The sequence below is a fragment of the Pelodiscus sinensis genome, chromosome 29, assembly GCF_052426305.1.
Source record: "Pelodiscus sinensis isolate ZL-2025 chromosome 29, ASM5242630v1, whole genome shotgun sequence".
NCBI classification, from domain to species: Eukaryota; Metazoa; Chordata; order Testudines; family Trionychidae; genus Pelodiscus; species Pelodiscus sinensis.
In genome coordinates, this window is record NC_143080.1 from 14,155,101 (window position 1) to 14,170,600 (window position 15,500).

General features: G+C 56.4%; 1 protein-coding gene across 4 annotated transcripts in view; it reads right to left on the reverse strand.

The window, feature by feature from the left end:
• KIF18B (kinesin family member 18B) overlaps window positions 1-4,542 on the reverse strand; it is a 41,140-nt gene extending 36,598 nt beyond the window's left edge. For 3 of the 4 annotated variants that reach the window (XM_089773915.1, XM_089773916.1, XM_089773913.1), the window contains exons 1-2: window positions 4,428-4,542; window positions 797-1,147 (exon numbers count right to left, since the gene is read on the reverse strand). In XM_089773915.1, coding sequence (XP_089630041.1) covers window positions 797-1,118 — 322 coding nt within the window. In that variant the 5' untranslated portion in view covers window positions 1,119-1,147; window positions 4,428-4,542. Of the gene's footprint in view, window positions 1-796; window positions 1,148-4,188; window positions 4,346-4,427 lie in introns of those variants that run through there. The other variant, XM_089773914.1, reaches the window with a different exon arrangement.
• Between the last annotated feature and the right edge of the window lie 10,958 nt (window positions 4,543-15,500).

Here is a 15,500-nt window from a genome sequence, read left to right on the forward strand (position 1 = left end):
TAGCATCAGCTTCCAGCCACAGGATTTCATTATCCTTTTTGTCTGCTCGATTAAAGAGCCATCAAATATCAGCAATCTTCTCCCTATTTAGATACTTATTATAGACACGATCAGGTCATTGCTAACCTTCTCTTGAGTAAGCCAATAAGATTGATCTTCCTAAAGCTTTTACTACAAGGAAGATTTCCCAGACCTTCATTCCTTCTACCTCATCTCTGAATCCTTTGCAATTTTCAACATCCTTTTGGAAATGCTGACATCAGAATAGGACATGGCAGTCTAGCGATTTCAGTATCTCTCCCGTTAACTATAGGTCTACAGCATCTTATTAAAGGATCTCAAATATTTTGCACAAGAATGCCATGTTAAGAGAGCCAGTCACAGATCTATGCTCCTAAAACACCCCAGAGCCAGAAACACAACCTGGGAGTTCTGATGCCTCGTCCTATGCTATAATCACTAAACAACTCCATTCTGTTTTTACTAGGGATGTTAAAATGAGGTTACTTTACTAATCGAGTAGTTGATAGAATTTTTATCAACTACTCGATTAGTCAATAGTCAGCCGGGGCAGTCCCGGCCCGCACCAGGTCCAGGACCAAACCCTGCTGTGGCTCTCCAATTTAAAAGGCAGTAGGAACCGGGTAGCTTACCTGCCCGGCTCTACTACATTTTAAATGCAGAGCTCGCGCAGGCCCTGAGTGTTTGAGTAGTTTCATTGCATATTTCATCCTGCAATGCGTTCAGTTGACTCTGGATGATGCAGCCAAATAAAAGGCCACAGCAGGGTCCTTACCAGAGCAGTTATACCCATTCAGCACCCCGTCCAAGATCTCCTTAGTTGTGTGCTGGAATACGTCCTCCTGGGTGGCACTCTCACCGAACACTTGGTCAAACACAAACTTCAGGTCCTTGCCCTTCCGCTTGGGGGCATCATGCCCCCGGAAGCCTGCAAAGACTCCTGACAGACGGGGTTCCTCAGGGTCAAACACCAACATGGTGTCATCGATCACTTGCACCACAGCATGACGACACCCTTCCCGCTCCTGTTGATTCTGGGGCCGTACCCGCACCACCACTGCCACGTTGCCCTCCTCTGTGGGCAGGACTGACACCATGACTGCAGAGCAGCGTCAGTCAGTGCACGCTGCATCCAAAGAGAGAATGAAAGCACAGGCAAGAGCATGAGACTGAACAGCCATCACTGGTCACTGGGTTCCCACCCTTCCAACAATCCACATATCAAGAAGGTCTGGCAAGACAAATGGATCCGAATGAGCAACAACTTAGGCTGTCTCTACACTTCAAAGAAACATGGGAAAAAGATACACAAATTGCAAATCCTTTTCCATTTTTCTTTTGGAAGAAGCTTTTCCAAAATTTGGTGCATCTGCACAGTGCCAAATTTAGGAAAACCCTCCTCTTTCGGCACATCCCTTCTTCCTCGTACGAGGTTTACAGGGCTGGCCAAAGAATGCATCTGCTTTTCTAAGGTTTTTTCGGAAAAGCGGATGTGTTCCTTGGATGTGGCATAGCTTTTCAAAAAGAGCTGCAGTGTAGACGTAGCCTTAGGGAACAAACTCTCCTCCCAGGGCGATTATCTCCTTTGTTTAAAAATACCGGACTGCCGTGATATGTCCCCAACTATGAACCTATTTGCTGTGCACACACTGTGTAATGCTCTACATGCCAGATGGACAGCCCTGTAGTCAGAAGCCTATCCAGACACAGAACATGGGACCCTTGCCTACCCCTATCCCTCAGACCCCCCTAATACTCAATACCAGTACTCAACACCTCTGAGAAGGGGGGGGAGAAGGAATTCAGTCCTTGGTTTTTCTGCTGTGACTTGATAAAAAGGCAGCTAGCGCTGCCAAATGGAATGGTGTATTGTGTATGCAGGGACAGAGAACCCCAGGGCTCCCCTTCCCCCTCCTGGCAGCAGAGTGAAGCTGGAGTGCAAACACCAGCTTCTTGCTGGTGGAGTGAGGGAAAGAGACCCCTGAGCCTCATGGGCTGGAGCAAGGCAAGCCCTAGCTCAGGAAAGCTGTCCTTGTGCTTGCTTGCAGGTTCTTTCCCCATTACTCCTACTGGCCAGGAATTGTGGCCAATAGGAGTATCAGAGCAGTGTTTCCAAGTCCAGGGTGGTAAGGAGCTGCACCAGATAGGCGCCCCAGTCCCCTTCCTCCCAGCCCGTACCTGCACCCTACCTCCTTCCCAGATACCACACCTCCTGCCTGCTGCCTCCCACACAGAGCCCCTCATTTTTGGCCCCATCCTAGAGCCTATGGGGGCCCCACAAAATCTACTAGCCCCAGGCCCACAGAAGAGTCAATCCAGTCCTGGGTCTGGAGTACAAGGGGAGTGAGGTGTCTTGAGTGTTTGGGTTTGTGAGAAGGTTTTTTGGGTTTTGTTTTTCTTCACACTTGTGAGAGGCCCTCACCTATTTTTCTGTGGATCAGTGGCCCCCAACCCAAAAAAGTTTCCCCGCCCCTGGTTTACAGGGTCACCTGTTCAAACAATGGACTGACATCTGTCCAGTTCATTTAATGTAAGAATGGCCATGCAAGGTCAGACCAGTGGTCCAACTACAGTAGCACAGTATCCCGTCTTCCAGCAGTGGCTGGTGCCAGATGCTTCAGAAAAAATTAACAGAAGGGGGTAATTTTCAAGTGCTCCAGCCCATTGTCCAGTCCCTGCTTCTGGCAGTCAAGAAGTTTAGGGACACCCAAAACATGGGGTTGGATCCCTGACCATGCTGGTTCAAAGCCACTGATGCATCTTTTGGATTTCACAACATTCCCTGCCAATGAGTTCCCCAGGTTAATGGTACATTGTGTTGAAAAAGTGCTTCCTTTTGTTTGTTTTAGAGATGCCTATTATTTTAATCAGGAGACATCTGTTGGGTTATGTGAAGAGGTAAATATTTTCTACAACATTCATGATGTTATACACCTCTATTGTATCCCCTCCTTAGTTATCTTATCTAAAAAGAATAGTCCCAACCTTTTTAACCTCCCTTCCTATGACAATGGTTCCATATCCCTAATGATTTTTCTTGCCCTTCTCTGTACTTTTACAATTCTCTCTTTGAGATGAAGTGAGAAGAACTGCACACAGCATACCAGATGTGGGCATACCATAGGTTTATACAGCAGTACTAAGATTTCTTATCTCTCTCTTCCCTCAGGCTACATCTACAAAGCAGACTTTTTGCACAAGAACTGTTTTGTGAAAGAGTTCTTGTGCAAAAGGTCTTCCACAAGAGCGCATCCACACTGCCATGTGCTTTTGTGGAAGAGATGTGCTTTTGTACAAGAGCATCCATGGCAGTGCCGATGCTTTCTTGCACAAGACAGCTTTGATAGCCATTTTAGCCATAGGGCTTTCTTGCGCATGAAACCCGTTGTCAGTGTACACTGCCTTCTTGTGGAAGAGTTCTTGTGCAGGAAGGCTTATTCCTTTTTGGGGAGAGGAATAGCTCTTGCGCAAAAAGCCCTGTTTTCTGACGCTTTACTGTACATTTACTTGCGCAAGAATGCGCATGCAGTTTAGACGCTCTGCAAGTTTCTGTGCAAGAATGGCTGTGCTCGTGCAAAAAGCCTGCAGTGTAGACGTAGCCTAATAGTAGCTCGTTCCATTAAAGTCAGATAACCACTAGATTAGTGACGTGAACCGCTGTCGACTATCTGATAAGCAAGTCAACTATCAGAGGGGTCGCCGTGTTAGTCTGAATCTGCAAAAGCAGCGAGAAGTCCTGTGGCACTTTATAGACTAACTGAAGTGTTGGAGCATAAGCTTTCGTGGGCAAAGACCCAGATGCATGTGACGAAGTGGGTCTTTGCCCACGAAAGCTTATGCTCCTACACTTCAGTGAGGTGCCACCGGACCCCTCGCCGCTTTTACTCGTCAACTAGTCGCTTCCCTCCACTTGCTGCTTCTATCAGAGGCGGGGGGGGGGGGGGGGGGGGGGAGGGGAGGTGCTTCCAAGCAGCAGTGCAGCATAAGCCAGACCCCGTGCTCCAGGCGGCCCTGCTGCTTTGAAATGCTGGGTGCAGCCTGGGGCCCAGGCTGAGTCCCCAGCCGAGCCGGCTCCAGGCAGGGCGGGACTCAGACTCGGAGAGGCCCTAAGCCCTGAAAGATGAGGGAGCCCCCCCCGTGGGATTCCAAACACAAACAACACGGTACCGCCTGTGGGGTGCCCCCGCCCGGGCTCCGCGGCGCTGCCGCTTTGAAGCGCTGCGGGGCCCGCTCGAGTCCCACGGCGCCCCCTGCAGCGCCGCGCCCGCGTCAGCGTGGGGGGGGGGCCCGCGGGCAGCCGCTGCCAAGGGGCGGGGCCTCCGCCCGTCACCCCCCGCCGGAGAGGGGGGGGCTGCCCCGGGGACTCACGCGCGTGGGGAAGGGGCGGTTGGCGCAACGGCTCTTACCGTGGAGCGGGGCCGCGTCCGCCCGCCGCCGTTCAAATGGCCCGGCCGCGCGCCTGCCTCCCATTGGCTCGGCCGCTCCCTTCGCCGCCCAATAGGAGCGGCCCGGCGGCCGCCGAGCACTCTGGGAGCTGTAGTCCTTCCAGCGAGTTCCCCGGGGTCCCGCGGCCCGCCGGGCTCTGGCCCCGCTCGTGCCTCAGTTTCCCCCGGCCGCGCGGGCCAGGCCTGCAGTGGGGGGGGGGGGATGCTCCGCCAGGGGGCAGGGGCTGGGCTGGACTCACGCAGAGCAGGGCCCCCAGCTGCTTGGCCCCGGGCCTGCCGGCTGCTCACGCGCTACCTGCACCGGGCGGGATTGCCCCAGCCACGTGGATACCTGCCCCATTCACTCCGTGGGGATTTTCCTCGCGGGCTCTGCAAGCCCCGCCCCCCGGGAGCAGCCCAGGCTCGCACGCCTTTCCGAAAGCTGCGGGGATCGCCCCGGAACACAACTTGTCTAGTGACCGATCAGGGGCGCACTGCGCTGACCCCCCTTGGTGGGAACATGCACCCGAGTGAAGCCTAAACACCGAGGAGCCCTGTGGCACCTCATAGACAAACACATTTATTGGAGCAGAAGCTTTCGTGGGCAAAGACCCACTTGGTCAGATGCATCACTGAGTAAAGCAAAGCAAAATGCAGGACAATGTAGCACTTTAAAGACTAACAGGATGGTTTATTAGATGATGAGCTTTCGTGGGCCAGACCCACTTCCTCAGATCAAAGTAAAGCAAAGGCTGTTCACTGGCGCATCAGGGAGTTCAGCTCTGAAGGGCACCAGGCCCACTCGAACTGTGGTGCGTGTCTCCTCCCTCTGGCTCTGCGCAAGCTGCTTCCTTGTGTTTCCCCATATACACATGCTGCTGCTCCCCTCCTGCTGCACCTGGCTTCCCCTTGTGTCACTTCCAAGCCCTTTCTCTCATTCTCAGCCGTGTGCCTTCTCCTGTGCTGCCTTCTTCCCAGACGTGGGAACCCACCCTGCAGTGAGCAAACAAACCACAGTGAAATTGACAACAAACTCTGTGTCAGAGCCAGGGGATTAGAAATGCACAATGGGTTTGACGGGCCCTTTCTGCTCTGCTGGGACTGCCCAGCCTGGTTCTAATATGTTACGATTCCACTTAACATGATGAAAGTAAATGGCTCAAACCCCAACCCCAGCCAAAACTTTGTCCCGTTTTATGTTTTAGGAATTAAAAATGTAAAGCCCCCGTCTCCCTCCCTCCACACCCTGAAATACCCAGGGACCCAACTCCTTGACATTTAGCGCAGCTTCAATGCACCCAGAGCAGCTCTTGCCAAGAGAAGAGCAACCACAGACATCCTGCCTCAAAAAGAGCCCCCACTTCCTTGGTGAAATCAACCCGACTAGCCAATCTGGGCCCCAGGTTAGGGTTGCTCCACTTTCCACACTGGACAACCCCCAGCTGGTCCCCACTTCCTCGCCCTGCCTAGGGTTGCCAGGTAAGCAACGGTTTTCTACTGGACAGTCCAGTTTTTGGGCCCTCTGTCCGGTAAAAAAAAATCCAGAAAATACCAGACATGTGCAATGTCCAGTATTTCCTGGTTTTCTGGCTGGGTGCTGGACAGAAGCCTGGCAGGGGCGGGGGCGGGGGAGTGACTAGGAGGCAGGGTGTGATCGGCGCTGGGAGCCCTGGTTGCATGTGAGAAGGAGGAGGGGCAGCCCGGTCCATGATCCTGCGCGCTGGTCAAGCACATGGTGGAGCCACAGCCGGACTGACTCGCACGGGACAGGAGTGTCCTGGGATCTGCACAGCCCGGGTCAGTCCTGCTCCCTGCCGGCTGATTCGCTCCCCCGCCCCCTCCTAGCCGGCCGGTTGGTTGATTCTCCCCGACTTCTCCTCCCAGTCTTCCTTGGCCAGTCCTTCCTCCCCCCGCCCCCGCCATCAACAGCTCTGCCTCCTGCTGGCCAGTTCCTGCTCCGGATCTTCCCTGACCAGCCCTGCTGCACACCCCGCCAGCCCTACTTCCAGCGGCCAGTTCTCCCCTCCTCCTCCTCCTCCTCCTCCTCCTCCTCCTGAGATCCCCCGGCCAGCTCCGCCCCCGCCAGCCACCCCCCTGATATCCCGCGGCCAGTCCCATTCTGCCCGACCCCCTCCCCCACCGACCAGCCCTGCTTCCCGTCAGCCCCCCCATCTCACCTGGCCAGCCCCATTGCTCCCCCCTGTTAGCTCTGTTTCCAGGCCCCCCCCTCCCCGGCCAGCACTGCTTCCCTCCCAGCCAGTCCCTCCCCCACACCTCCCATGAAGCATGTCCGGTATTTTTTTTATGACTACCTAGCAACCCTAGTGGTGATCCTATCCCTGTGATTACCACAGAGATTTAAACTTGCCTCCCTCCCCCCCCGAGCCTTCCCCTGCTCCCAACACCTCCAGTCCCCCAACTTATTTTGTTTGCTCGACAACTTTGGTCTCCCCCCCCTTTTTTTTCCTTCAACACAATTTTTTTTGGGGGGATGGGAGGTGTTCGGTATTTTTGTTTCAACCATCTGGCAACCCTACCCCTGCCACGTGTCTGCCAGGACAGCTTGGCCAGTGTGCAACTCCAGATTCTTCACACTGGTACATGAGGCAGCTCCAGGGTTTATGGACATAAAATTTGCCAGCAAAGCTTCAGTCTTCCCCATTTACCCAGAAAGCAGAGCGTGTAAATTAGCCCAACACGAGCGGCCCACTTCCTCCATTCTCCCACTTCACCTGTAGAGGGTGCCAACTTACCTGCCAGGCCTAGAGCTCACATCTTCTAGAGCTGTGGTCCCCAACGTGGTGCCCGTGGGTGCCATGGTGCCCGCTGGGCCATTTCTGTGCGCCCGTCGAGTGATCGGGGCTGGCCCCGCCCCCGGGTGCGTGGCACGTGAATGGTGCCAGCCCCTGGGTGCGCAGCGTACGGGCGTCCCCGTCCCTGGGCATGCGGCACAGGAGCGGCGCCAGCCCAGGGCATGTGGCGCATGGGCTGTTCCGGCCCCGGGCGCGTGAGGTATGGGCAGCCCCATCCCTGGGCGTGTGGCACAGGAACGGCGCCGGCCCCGGGAGTGCGGTGCATGGGTGGCCCCGCACTGGGCGTTTGCATGATCCCGCCCTCGGGTGCCCAGCACATGAGTGGCCCCGCCCCCGGGTGCCTGGCAGCCCCAAAAGGTTGGGGACCACTGTTCTAGAGGGTGCCTGCCCTGCCCTGCCTTGCCCTTGAAAGCAGCATTTCTTAGGTTCATGCTGCCCTGGGCACCACGGGCCGTCAGACCTGCCCTCTGTCCTCAGGGCATCTCAGCTCCTGCTCTGGCAGACTCTGAGGCGGCTGTTCGGCCACCCCACGGAAACCACCAGGAAAATACTCAGTTCTGGTCTGAAAATGTTTGGAATTTGTCAGCAAAGCAGCAAAGCTCTGTCCAGACCAGTCGCTTTGTGATCTTTTGCTGCAGACTAGCGCACTGCTGGGGGGAACAGGTTAGCAGGGATTTGAACTTAGGGCTGCCGACAGACTTTGCTAGGCCCCTGGGCAAAGGGGGGAGGGGTGGCTCTGTGGCCTCTGAAGAGGCAGGGCATTGGGCAGAAGGGGTGCTCCGCCCCGCTGGCCCCTGCCATTTCTACTGTAGTGGTGGCCAGGAGCCCCGGGCCCTCTTATACCATTGGCTGTGCGTTGCTGGATTGTGAGATGAACGTACAGATCATCGTTGCACCCGCTGTTATATGTTTGCATCAAACCTTGTACAAAGTAGGCCAAGTGAATGTCTATGAAAAGCGGACGATTTGCTGATTCTTTTATACGGCTCATATGCAGGTATCATGCTTGAGTTTGAAGTTATGAGTATTAGCTCTGTCCTTGTATTTCACATGTTTGCAATACGAAGCTTGGCCAGCCTATTGTGAGAAGACTATTAGTCAAGTGAATAGCAGCACTTGACTGACAATGCACCTTGGGTAGTGCCAATCCACATCCGATGGGCTTTTCTGTGACCATTCAGACCAGCATGAGAGCAATGGCTGCTGCCGAAAAAGGACTGAGTTACACATGGACGGGTGACTTTCTCATGTGACTACCTCCATCTTGGGACAAACTTTTACACAGCGGAACAATGGGAGAACCCCCACATGGCTACGGGTTCCTCCCTTTTGTCTTCCGTCTGGCTCTTCACCCCTGGAGGACCTCTGCTATAAACTGAAGCTTGAAGGGGCTGTTGACCCATCCTAATAGAGGATATTCTCCGGAGACAGCAAGATGATTCCACCTCTGCTACAAGCCTGCACCAAGAACTCAACCTTTCTTTCTTTCGTTCGTTCGGATTGGCACAGCGTGCTTCTTTGGGTAAGGTGAATTGGGCTGGTCTTTTGGGATCGGAAGAACCTCTTTGGATTTAGTGAGATATTCTTTTCATAACCTCTCTCCTATCTAGGCTATGTCTACACTACCCCGCTAGTTCGAACTAGCGGGGTAATGTATGCATACCGCACTTGCTAATGAAGCCCGGGATTTGAATTTCCCGGGCTTCATTAGCATAAGCGGGGAGCCGCCATTTTTAAATCCCCGCTGCTTCGAACCCCGTGTAGCGCGGCTACACGGGGCTCGAACTAGGTAGTTCGGACTAGGGTCCTATTCCGAACTACCGTTACTCCTCGTGAAACGAGGTGTACCGGTAGTTCGGAATAGGCACCCTAGTCCGAACTACCTAGTTCGAGCCCCGTGTAGCCGCGCTACACGGGGTTCGAAGCAGCGGGGATTTAAAAATGGCGGCTCCCCGCTTATGCTAATGAAGCCCGGGAAATTCAAATCCCGGGCTTCATTAGCAAGTGCGGTATGCATACATTACCCTCCTAGTTCGAACTAGGAGGGTAGTGTAGACATACCCCTAGGGAGTAGAACTTGTGGTGACACAAGAGAAATGCAGTGTTTGTCTGAAGGGAATTGCTTGAGTGACTTCTTGATGGTCAGTGTGGCAAACAGAAGTGCTCGGTGTGGCTGGTTTGGTGCCTTATAGTGGAGGACCCCCAGTCTTGGGCTGTAAGTAGCCTTGTTGCCAAGCAATAAATTAATACTCTCGGCAGTGCCCTCAGAAACCCCCCTGTATTGCACTGGGCTCCAGGGTAGCTTCCCCTTTCCCACCCCACCCCTATTGGCTGCCTGAGCTCCCATAAACCCTCTGCCACCCCACTGGACCGAGGAGCTCTCAGTCTCCACTGCTGAACCTGGTCCACTTTAAATAGTCCCATGAAAACGCATGGGCCCAGAGAGAGAAGCAGCATTTCTACAGCCTGGGAATGAAGGCTTCCATCTGCGCTGGTCAGGCTGACAGAGAGAAGACGTGAATTCACATCTCCTGCTGCCCCCCAGGCCACAGTACTGGTCTCATTCACGCACACTGGGCCCACGGACTGTTTCGTATTGACACAAAGCACAACCGTGTCCGCAGGAGGGGCTGGTAGCCCACCATGCCACTCACCTGGGGGGAAGGGTGTAGTCCCTGAGGCTTCTAGCTTCTGGGCAAGCAGCCCAGCCCCAGGTCAGCAGCTGTGGGAGGCTGGGGGCATGTTTCTTACTGGCCTTGGCAAATCTTTTCCCAGCCAGACCCCAGTGGGTCAGGTTGGCCGAAGCCGCATGTTCCAGAGAATAAATGATTTGTCTGAAAAATTCTGCCCCGCTCTACTTGTGCTCCTGTTTGGAGGTGGAGGAGGCCGGGAGGAGTGCTGACTCTCCATGGGGGCCTGCGACCCCTCCCGCCAGTACTGTCACAGCGGGAGACTCTTCTGCGGTGGGGAAGGGGAGGCAGATGGAGAAGTGTCTTTTTGGCAACATCTGGAGCCTAGCTCTACTTTTAACATGCTCCCGCTGTGTGTGCCTCTCTCATTATCACCTCCCGGGGAGAGCTGAAGGTTTGATACCTGCCAGTGAGATTACAGCAGCTCACACCTCGGATTCCCATGCTCCAAAATATACCCTCCCATTGCCAGGGAAGGGCCTGCGACTGCAGCCATGCTGCAGCCAGTGAGAGCGAAGGGTAAATCGAGAGGGGAAGGGACAGGAGGCACCAGGTTCCCAGAGAGCTGTCTGGGGAATGGCTGGGGCCAGAGCAGAGCTGTGTGACTCAGGCTGCGTGGAGCAAAAACAGCCTCTGGATTTGGGTCTCTTCAGTCTAGGGTGCCCGGTTTGGGACTTGGTAACTGGCATGGGAAGGGGGAGGGCGTGGCGGGGCAAAGGGCCATCTCTGGACCCGCCCTGCTCTTCTGGGTGAGACAAAGCAGCCTCCAAGGCGGCTGAGCTACATGGAGCAGCCTGCGGCATTAAGGGTCCATTTCAGCAGCTGAGAGCAGCTCTGGGGTCATGACCCTGCGCCAGGGACCATGGTGGGAAGTGACACAAAGTCACTGTCTCAGCTTAGTCAGGGTGTTGGCCCTGCAATTCGGCTGGCCTGCACCAACTGACCCGGAGAGCCAGGAGCGGGCTAAGGAATGTTTCACAGAATGTGCATGTCCGATCCCAGGCTGCAGGGCCCAGTGGTTCTGTGAATCCAGCTTCAGTGAAGGGTCTGATCTTTCCATTCCCCTGGTGTGTTTTGAAGAGGTCACGCTGCTGCAAACCCTTGGACTGGGGGCTTTCCAAGGCTGTTCCCCACTCTGGCACTCTGAGTGCAGAAGGGGGGACCCACAGGGGACTTAAAAATCCCTTGCCTCAAGAGGCTTCTTAAAAGCTCCCCAAGGTCACACATGCCCTGGGCTTGGGCGGTACGTGGCCACCACCCACGTGCAACCCCCCCCTTTTCTGAACCCAGGCAGACTCACTTGGGAACTCCTTCCTGTGGAGTGCCCCGAGCTCTTTTTCTCCCCCTCAGGAGAGGGCTTGCAAACAAAGTGTAATTTCTAATAGCTGATCCTCCGTCTCAGGGTCCTGCACGCAGACCTGCCTGCCTTGTCAGACACCAGAATCAGATCACAGCCTCAAGAAGGGGATTCCATTAACAGAACAAAAAAGACATGCTCGGTAAAGCATTACAGTAAAACTCCATCGGTCTGGCATCCAGTGCTCCGGCACTCCTGATGGTCCGGCACCATCAGGAACCCAGAAGTGCTGGGGCAGCCGGACAATTGGAGCTGCTCTGCGCCCGGCTTCCCCGATTCAGCCGCTGCTGAAACTGACCAGCAGCTGAATCGGGGAAGCCAGCGGCAGAGCAGCTGGGGTGCTGCTGGGTTGGTCCCGTAGCGCTGCCCCTTGAACCAACCGGCAGCACCCCAGCTGCTCTGTCCCAGGCGTCCCCAAGAGCAGTTGGGGTGCTGCCGGGTTGCTCTCGCAGTGCCGAGAGGTGGCGCTATCGGACTAACCCAGCAGCATCCCAGCTGCTCTGCCGCAGGCATTCCCGATTCATCCGCTGCTGAAACTGACCAGCAGCGGCTGAATCGGGGATGCCTGGGGCAGAGCCAGACTATCAGAAGGGGGGCTATGAGGAGTCTGGGGTGGCATCTCCCCCACCTCACCCTACCCTAGACCCCTCATAGCCCCCCCCTTCCGATAGTCTGGCATATCTGATAATCCAGCACCCCCTGGGTCCTAAAGGTGCCGTATTATCAGAAGTTTACTGTACTTGGTTGCCAGGTGTTACCGAACAACTGAGGAAGCAGATTAAAACACAGAGAATGGCTTCCCTGGGATTCATCTTCAATAACAGTGTCTGGGGAGGAGGGGGCACATGGACTCCTGAGGTCTCTTCCAACTCTATGATTTTATGATTCTATGACTCAGTACAGAGGAACTTAACCAAACAACAAAACAAAGAAAATAACCTGATCTCGTCTAACTAAAACAGTCCCTGAACACTTACGTATCCCTAGTTCTAAGGTTCAGCCCTTTCCTAGGCATGGGTCTCCATGCCTGGTTCAATTCATCTTTTTCCCCAGCTCCTGGCTCGAATTCCCACAAAAGACCTGCAGCAGGCAGATTCCCTTTCCATTCAAATCACAACTCTCTTCTCATCAGGAACTGGACTCCCCGGCTCAGGGGAAATGGAATCCACATCCTCTGTTCCGAAGAGTGTCTGGGCCCCATTTGGGGAACTACACTCAGCACAGAATTTCTCCATGCAACAGTCTGTCCTCGGGGGCGCGCCCTGTAACCCACAGCTCTCTCTGGTGTGGGGTTGTAATGCACAGCCTGCCATGGGAAAGGTCCAGCAAGGCAGTTGCAGGCAATGACTCACCTGCATGAGGCCAGCCCACGGGGGTTGCTCAGCCTTGCCTGGGGACTCAAGCACCAAATCGTGTACAGAGTGGAGCGAGCGAGGGGTCTCATGAAAGCGTACGAGCTGCTGATTCTGTTTCTACTGCTCATCTGCAGCTATGATGTTTGCATTGGAAGTTGTGGGTCTTGGCTCTGGCCTTGTATGTCACAGGTTTGCTTCTGGGATGTAGGAGGCTTGGCCAGCCTATGGTGAAAGGCAGCTGGTCAAGTGAACGGCAGCACTTGACTGACAGTGCACCTCAGCAAGCACCAATCCACAGTTGAGGAACGTTGCTGGGAGTGCTCGGAGCAGCGTGCAAGCGATGGCAGCTGCCTAAAAAGGACTAAGTCACGCCTGGGACAGTGGCTGGTCCTTTGGGACTGGGAGAACCTATTCAGAGTTGATGAGACTAATTTTATAACCTCTCCCCTGTGTAAGCGGGGGCTGGGTGGGGCATGGGGAATGCTGGGCTGTCTGAGGGGAGGTGGGGGGATGGGTTATAACCTCTCCCCTGTGTAAGCGGGGGCTGGGTGGGGCATGGGGAATGCTGGGCTGTCTGAGGGAAGGTGGGGGATGGGTTATAACCTCTCCCCTGTGTAAGCGGGGGCTGGGGGGGGGCACGGGGAATGCTGGGGTGTCTGAGGGGAGGTGGGGGATGGGTTATAACCTCTCCCCTGTGTAAGCGGGGGCTGGGTGGGGCATGGGGAATGCTGGGGTGTCTGAGGGGAGGTGGGGGATGGGTTATAACCTCTCCCCTGTGTAAGCGGGGGCTGGGGGGGCATGGGGAATGCTGGGCTGTCTGAGGGAAGGTGGGGGATGGGTTATAACCTCTCCCCTGTGTAAGCGGGGGCTGGGGGGGGCATGGGGAATGCTGGGCTGTCTGAGGGAAGGTGGGGGATGGGTTATAACCTCTCCCCTGTGTAAGCGGGGGCTGGGGGGGGCATGGGGAATGCTGGGCTGTCTGAGGGGAGGTGGGGGGATGGGTTATAACCTCTCCCCTGTGTAAGCGGGGGCTGGGGGGGGCATGGGGAATGCTGGGGTGTCTGAGGGGAGGTGGGGGGATGGGTTATAACCTCTCCCCTGTGTAAGCGGGGGCTGGTGGGGCATGGGGAATGCTGGGGTGTCTGAGGGGAGGTGGGGGATGGGTTATAACCTCTCCCCTGTGTAAGCGGGGGCTGGGGGGGGCATGGGGAATGCTGGGCTGTCTGAGGGGAGGTGGGGGGATGGGTTATAACCTCTCCCCTGTGTAAGCGGGGGCTGGGGGGGCATGGGGAATGCTGGGCTGTCTGAGGGGAGGTGGGGGGATGGGTTATAACCTCTCCCCTGTGTAAGCGGGGGCTGGGGGGGCATGGGGAATGCTGGGCTGTCTGAGGGGTTTTGCTTGTGAGGCTTCTTGCTGGCCAGTGTGGCGTACAGAAGTGCTCAGTGTGGCTGGTTTGGTGCCTTCTAGGGAGGACCCCCAGTCTGGGGCTGTAAGTAGCCCTGGGTCTGAGCAATTTGCCTTGAATTGATCCTCTTGGCATTGCCCCCAGAAACCGACTTTATTATGCATGGAGAGCAGCCAGCGCCTGGTCCCGTGTGCAGAGGGAGGGTGGGGCTGGTTCCTCATGCCCATGTGCTGGTGCCCTCCCAGAGATGCTGCAGGCGCCCTCCTCCCACCAGCTGCTCTGCTAGCCAGTTGCAGGAAGCAGGGACTAGCCCAGGTCGGCAGCTCATGGGGTTCCCTGTGTCACCGGCTGCATGGTGCCCAGGCTGGTGCACCAGGGCCACCTTGCGTTGGACTGCAGCTGAGACGCGGCTCGCCCATCCCGGAGTGCTGGGGCTCTTGGGCTGGGCCAGAGGGGGCAGGCAAGGGGGCGTCACACTCCGCGACTTCCCTGCCCCAAACCCTGCTGCAGGCAGGCGCACTGGCCCGCGCGGCCCTCCCCGGGTCATGCCGATGCCTGGCGAGCCGCGCAGCACGCGGGAGTGGCTGTCAGGCTGGGTTAGGCGTCAGGGGGCCACTGGGCCGGAAGAGTCTGCCAGCCAAGCGTAGTCGTGCGGCTGGCAGCCCAGCTGAGCCACTTTCCCATGTGTATACATGATACAGTGGCTGTATGGACCCAGTACCTAGACGGTGTCTCTAATGGGCTCATCGCCCAGCGGGAGACCGGCCTGCACCATGCACTTCCACTCTGAGCACCAGGGCGCTCTGCCACTCAGCCGGGTGGCATTTGAATCTCTCCCGGGTGGCAGCCCTGCAGGGCACCCCAGGGCCCATGGCAGTGACCCCCCTGCAGAGATGGGGAAGGCTGTTTGCCTAAGGGCCAGGGAGACCCCGTCTAGTGAGGGAGCAAATGCACAGGACTGGGGCTGGGGGAGGCAGAGTCCAGTGGAGGCGCTGCTCATGAGGCCACGGTGCCAGTCCCGCATGCAGGGCCCACCCCGCAGGAGGAGAGGACGGGCGCGTGGCAGGGCACCGGGAGGCGGAGGGAGGGAATGCTCCGGGTCTAGCGGGGAGGTGTCTTCAGAGCCACGTGCCCCGGACGGGCAGGCTCGAAATGCGGCGGGACCGAGCTGAGGGGATTCACTGGGTCGCCCCGCAGCCCTTGTGCCGCCCGCCCACGAGGCAGGCTTTCCACGGCCACGGGGTCAAAATGGACGCCCTGGACCACGTTGGCGCCCTCTGGTGGCTGAAGGGAAGAACGCCTCGACTGGCCCAACGGCCACTTCACTGCCCCGGTTGCTCTGCAGACTGCGCCTGCGTGCACCAATGGGTGCTCCAGCGCCAATGGGTCCCCCCCCAGCCCCGGGCCCTTAGGAAGGCCTGGACTCCTGTGTGG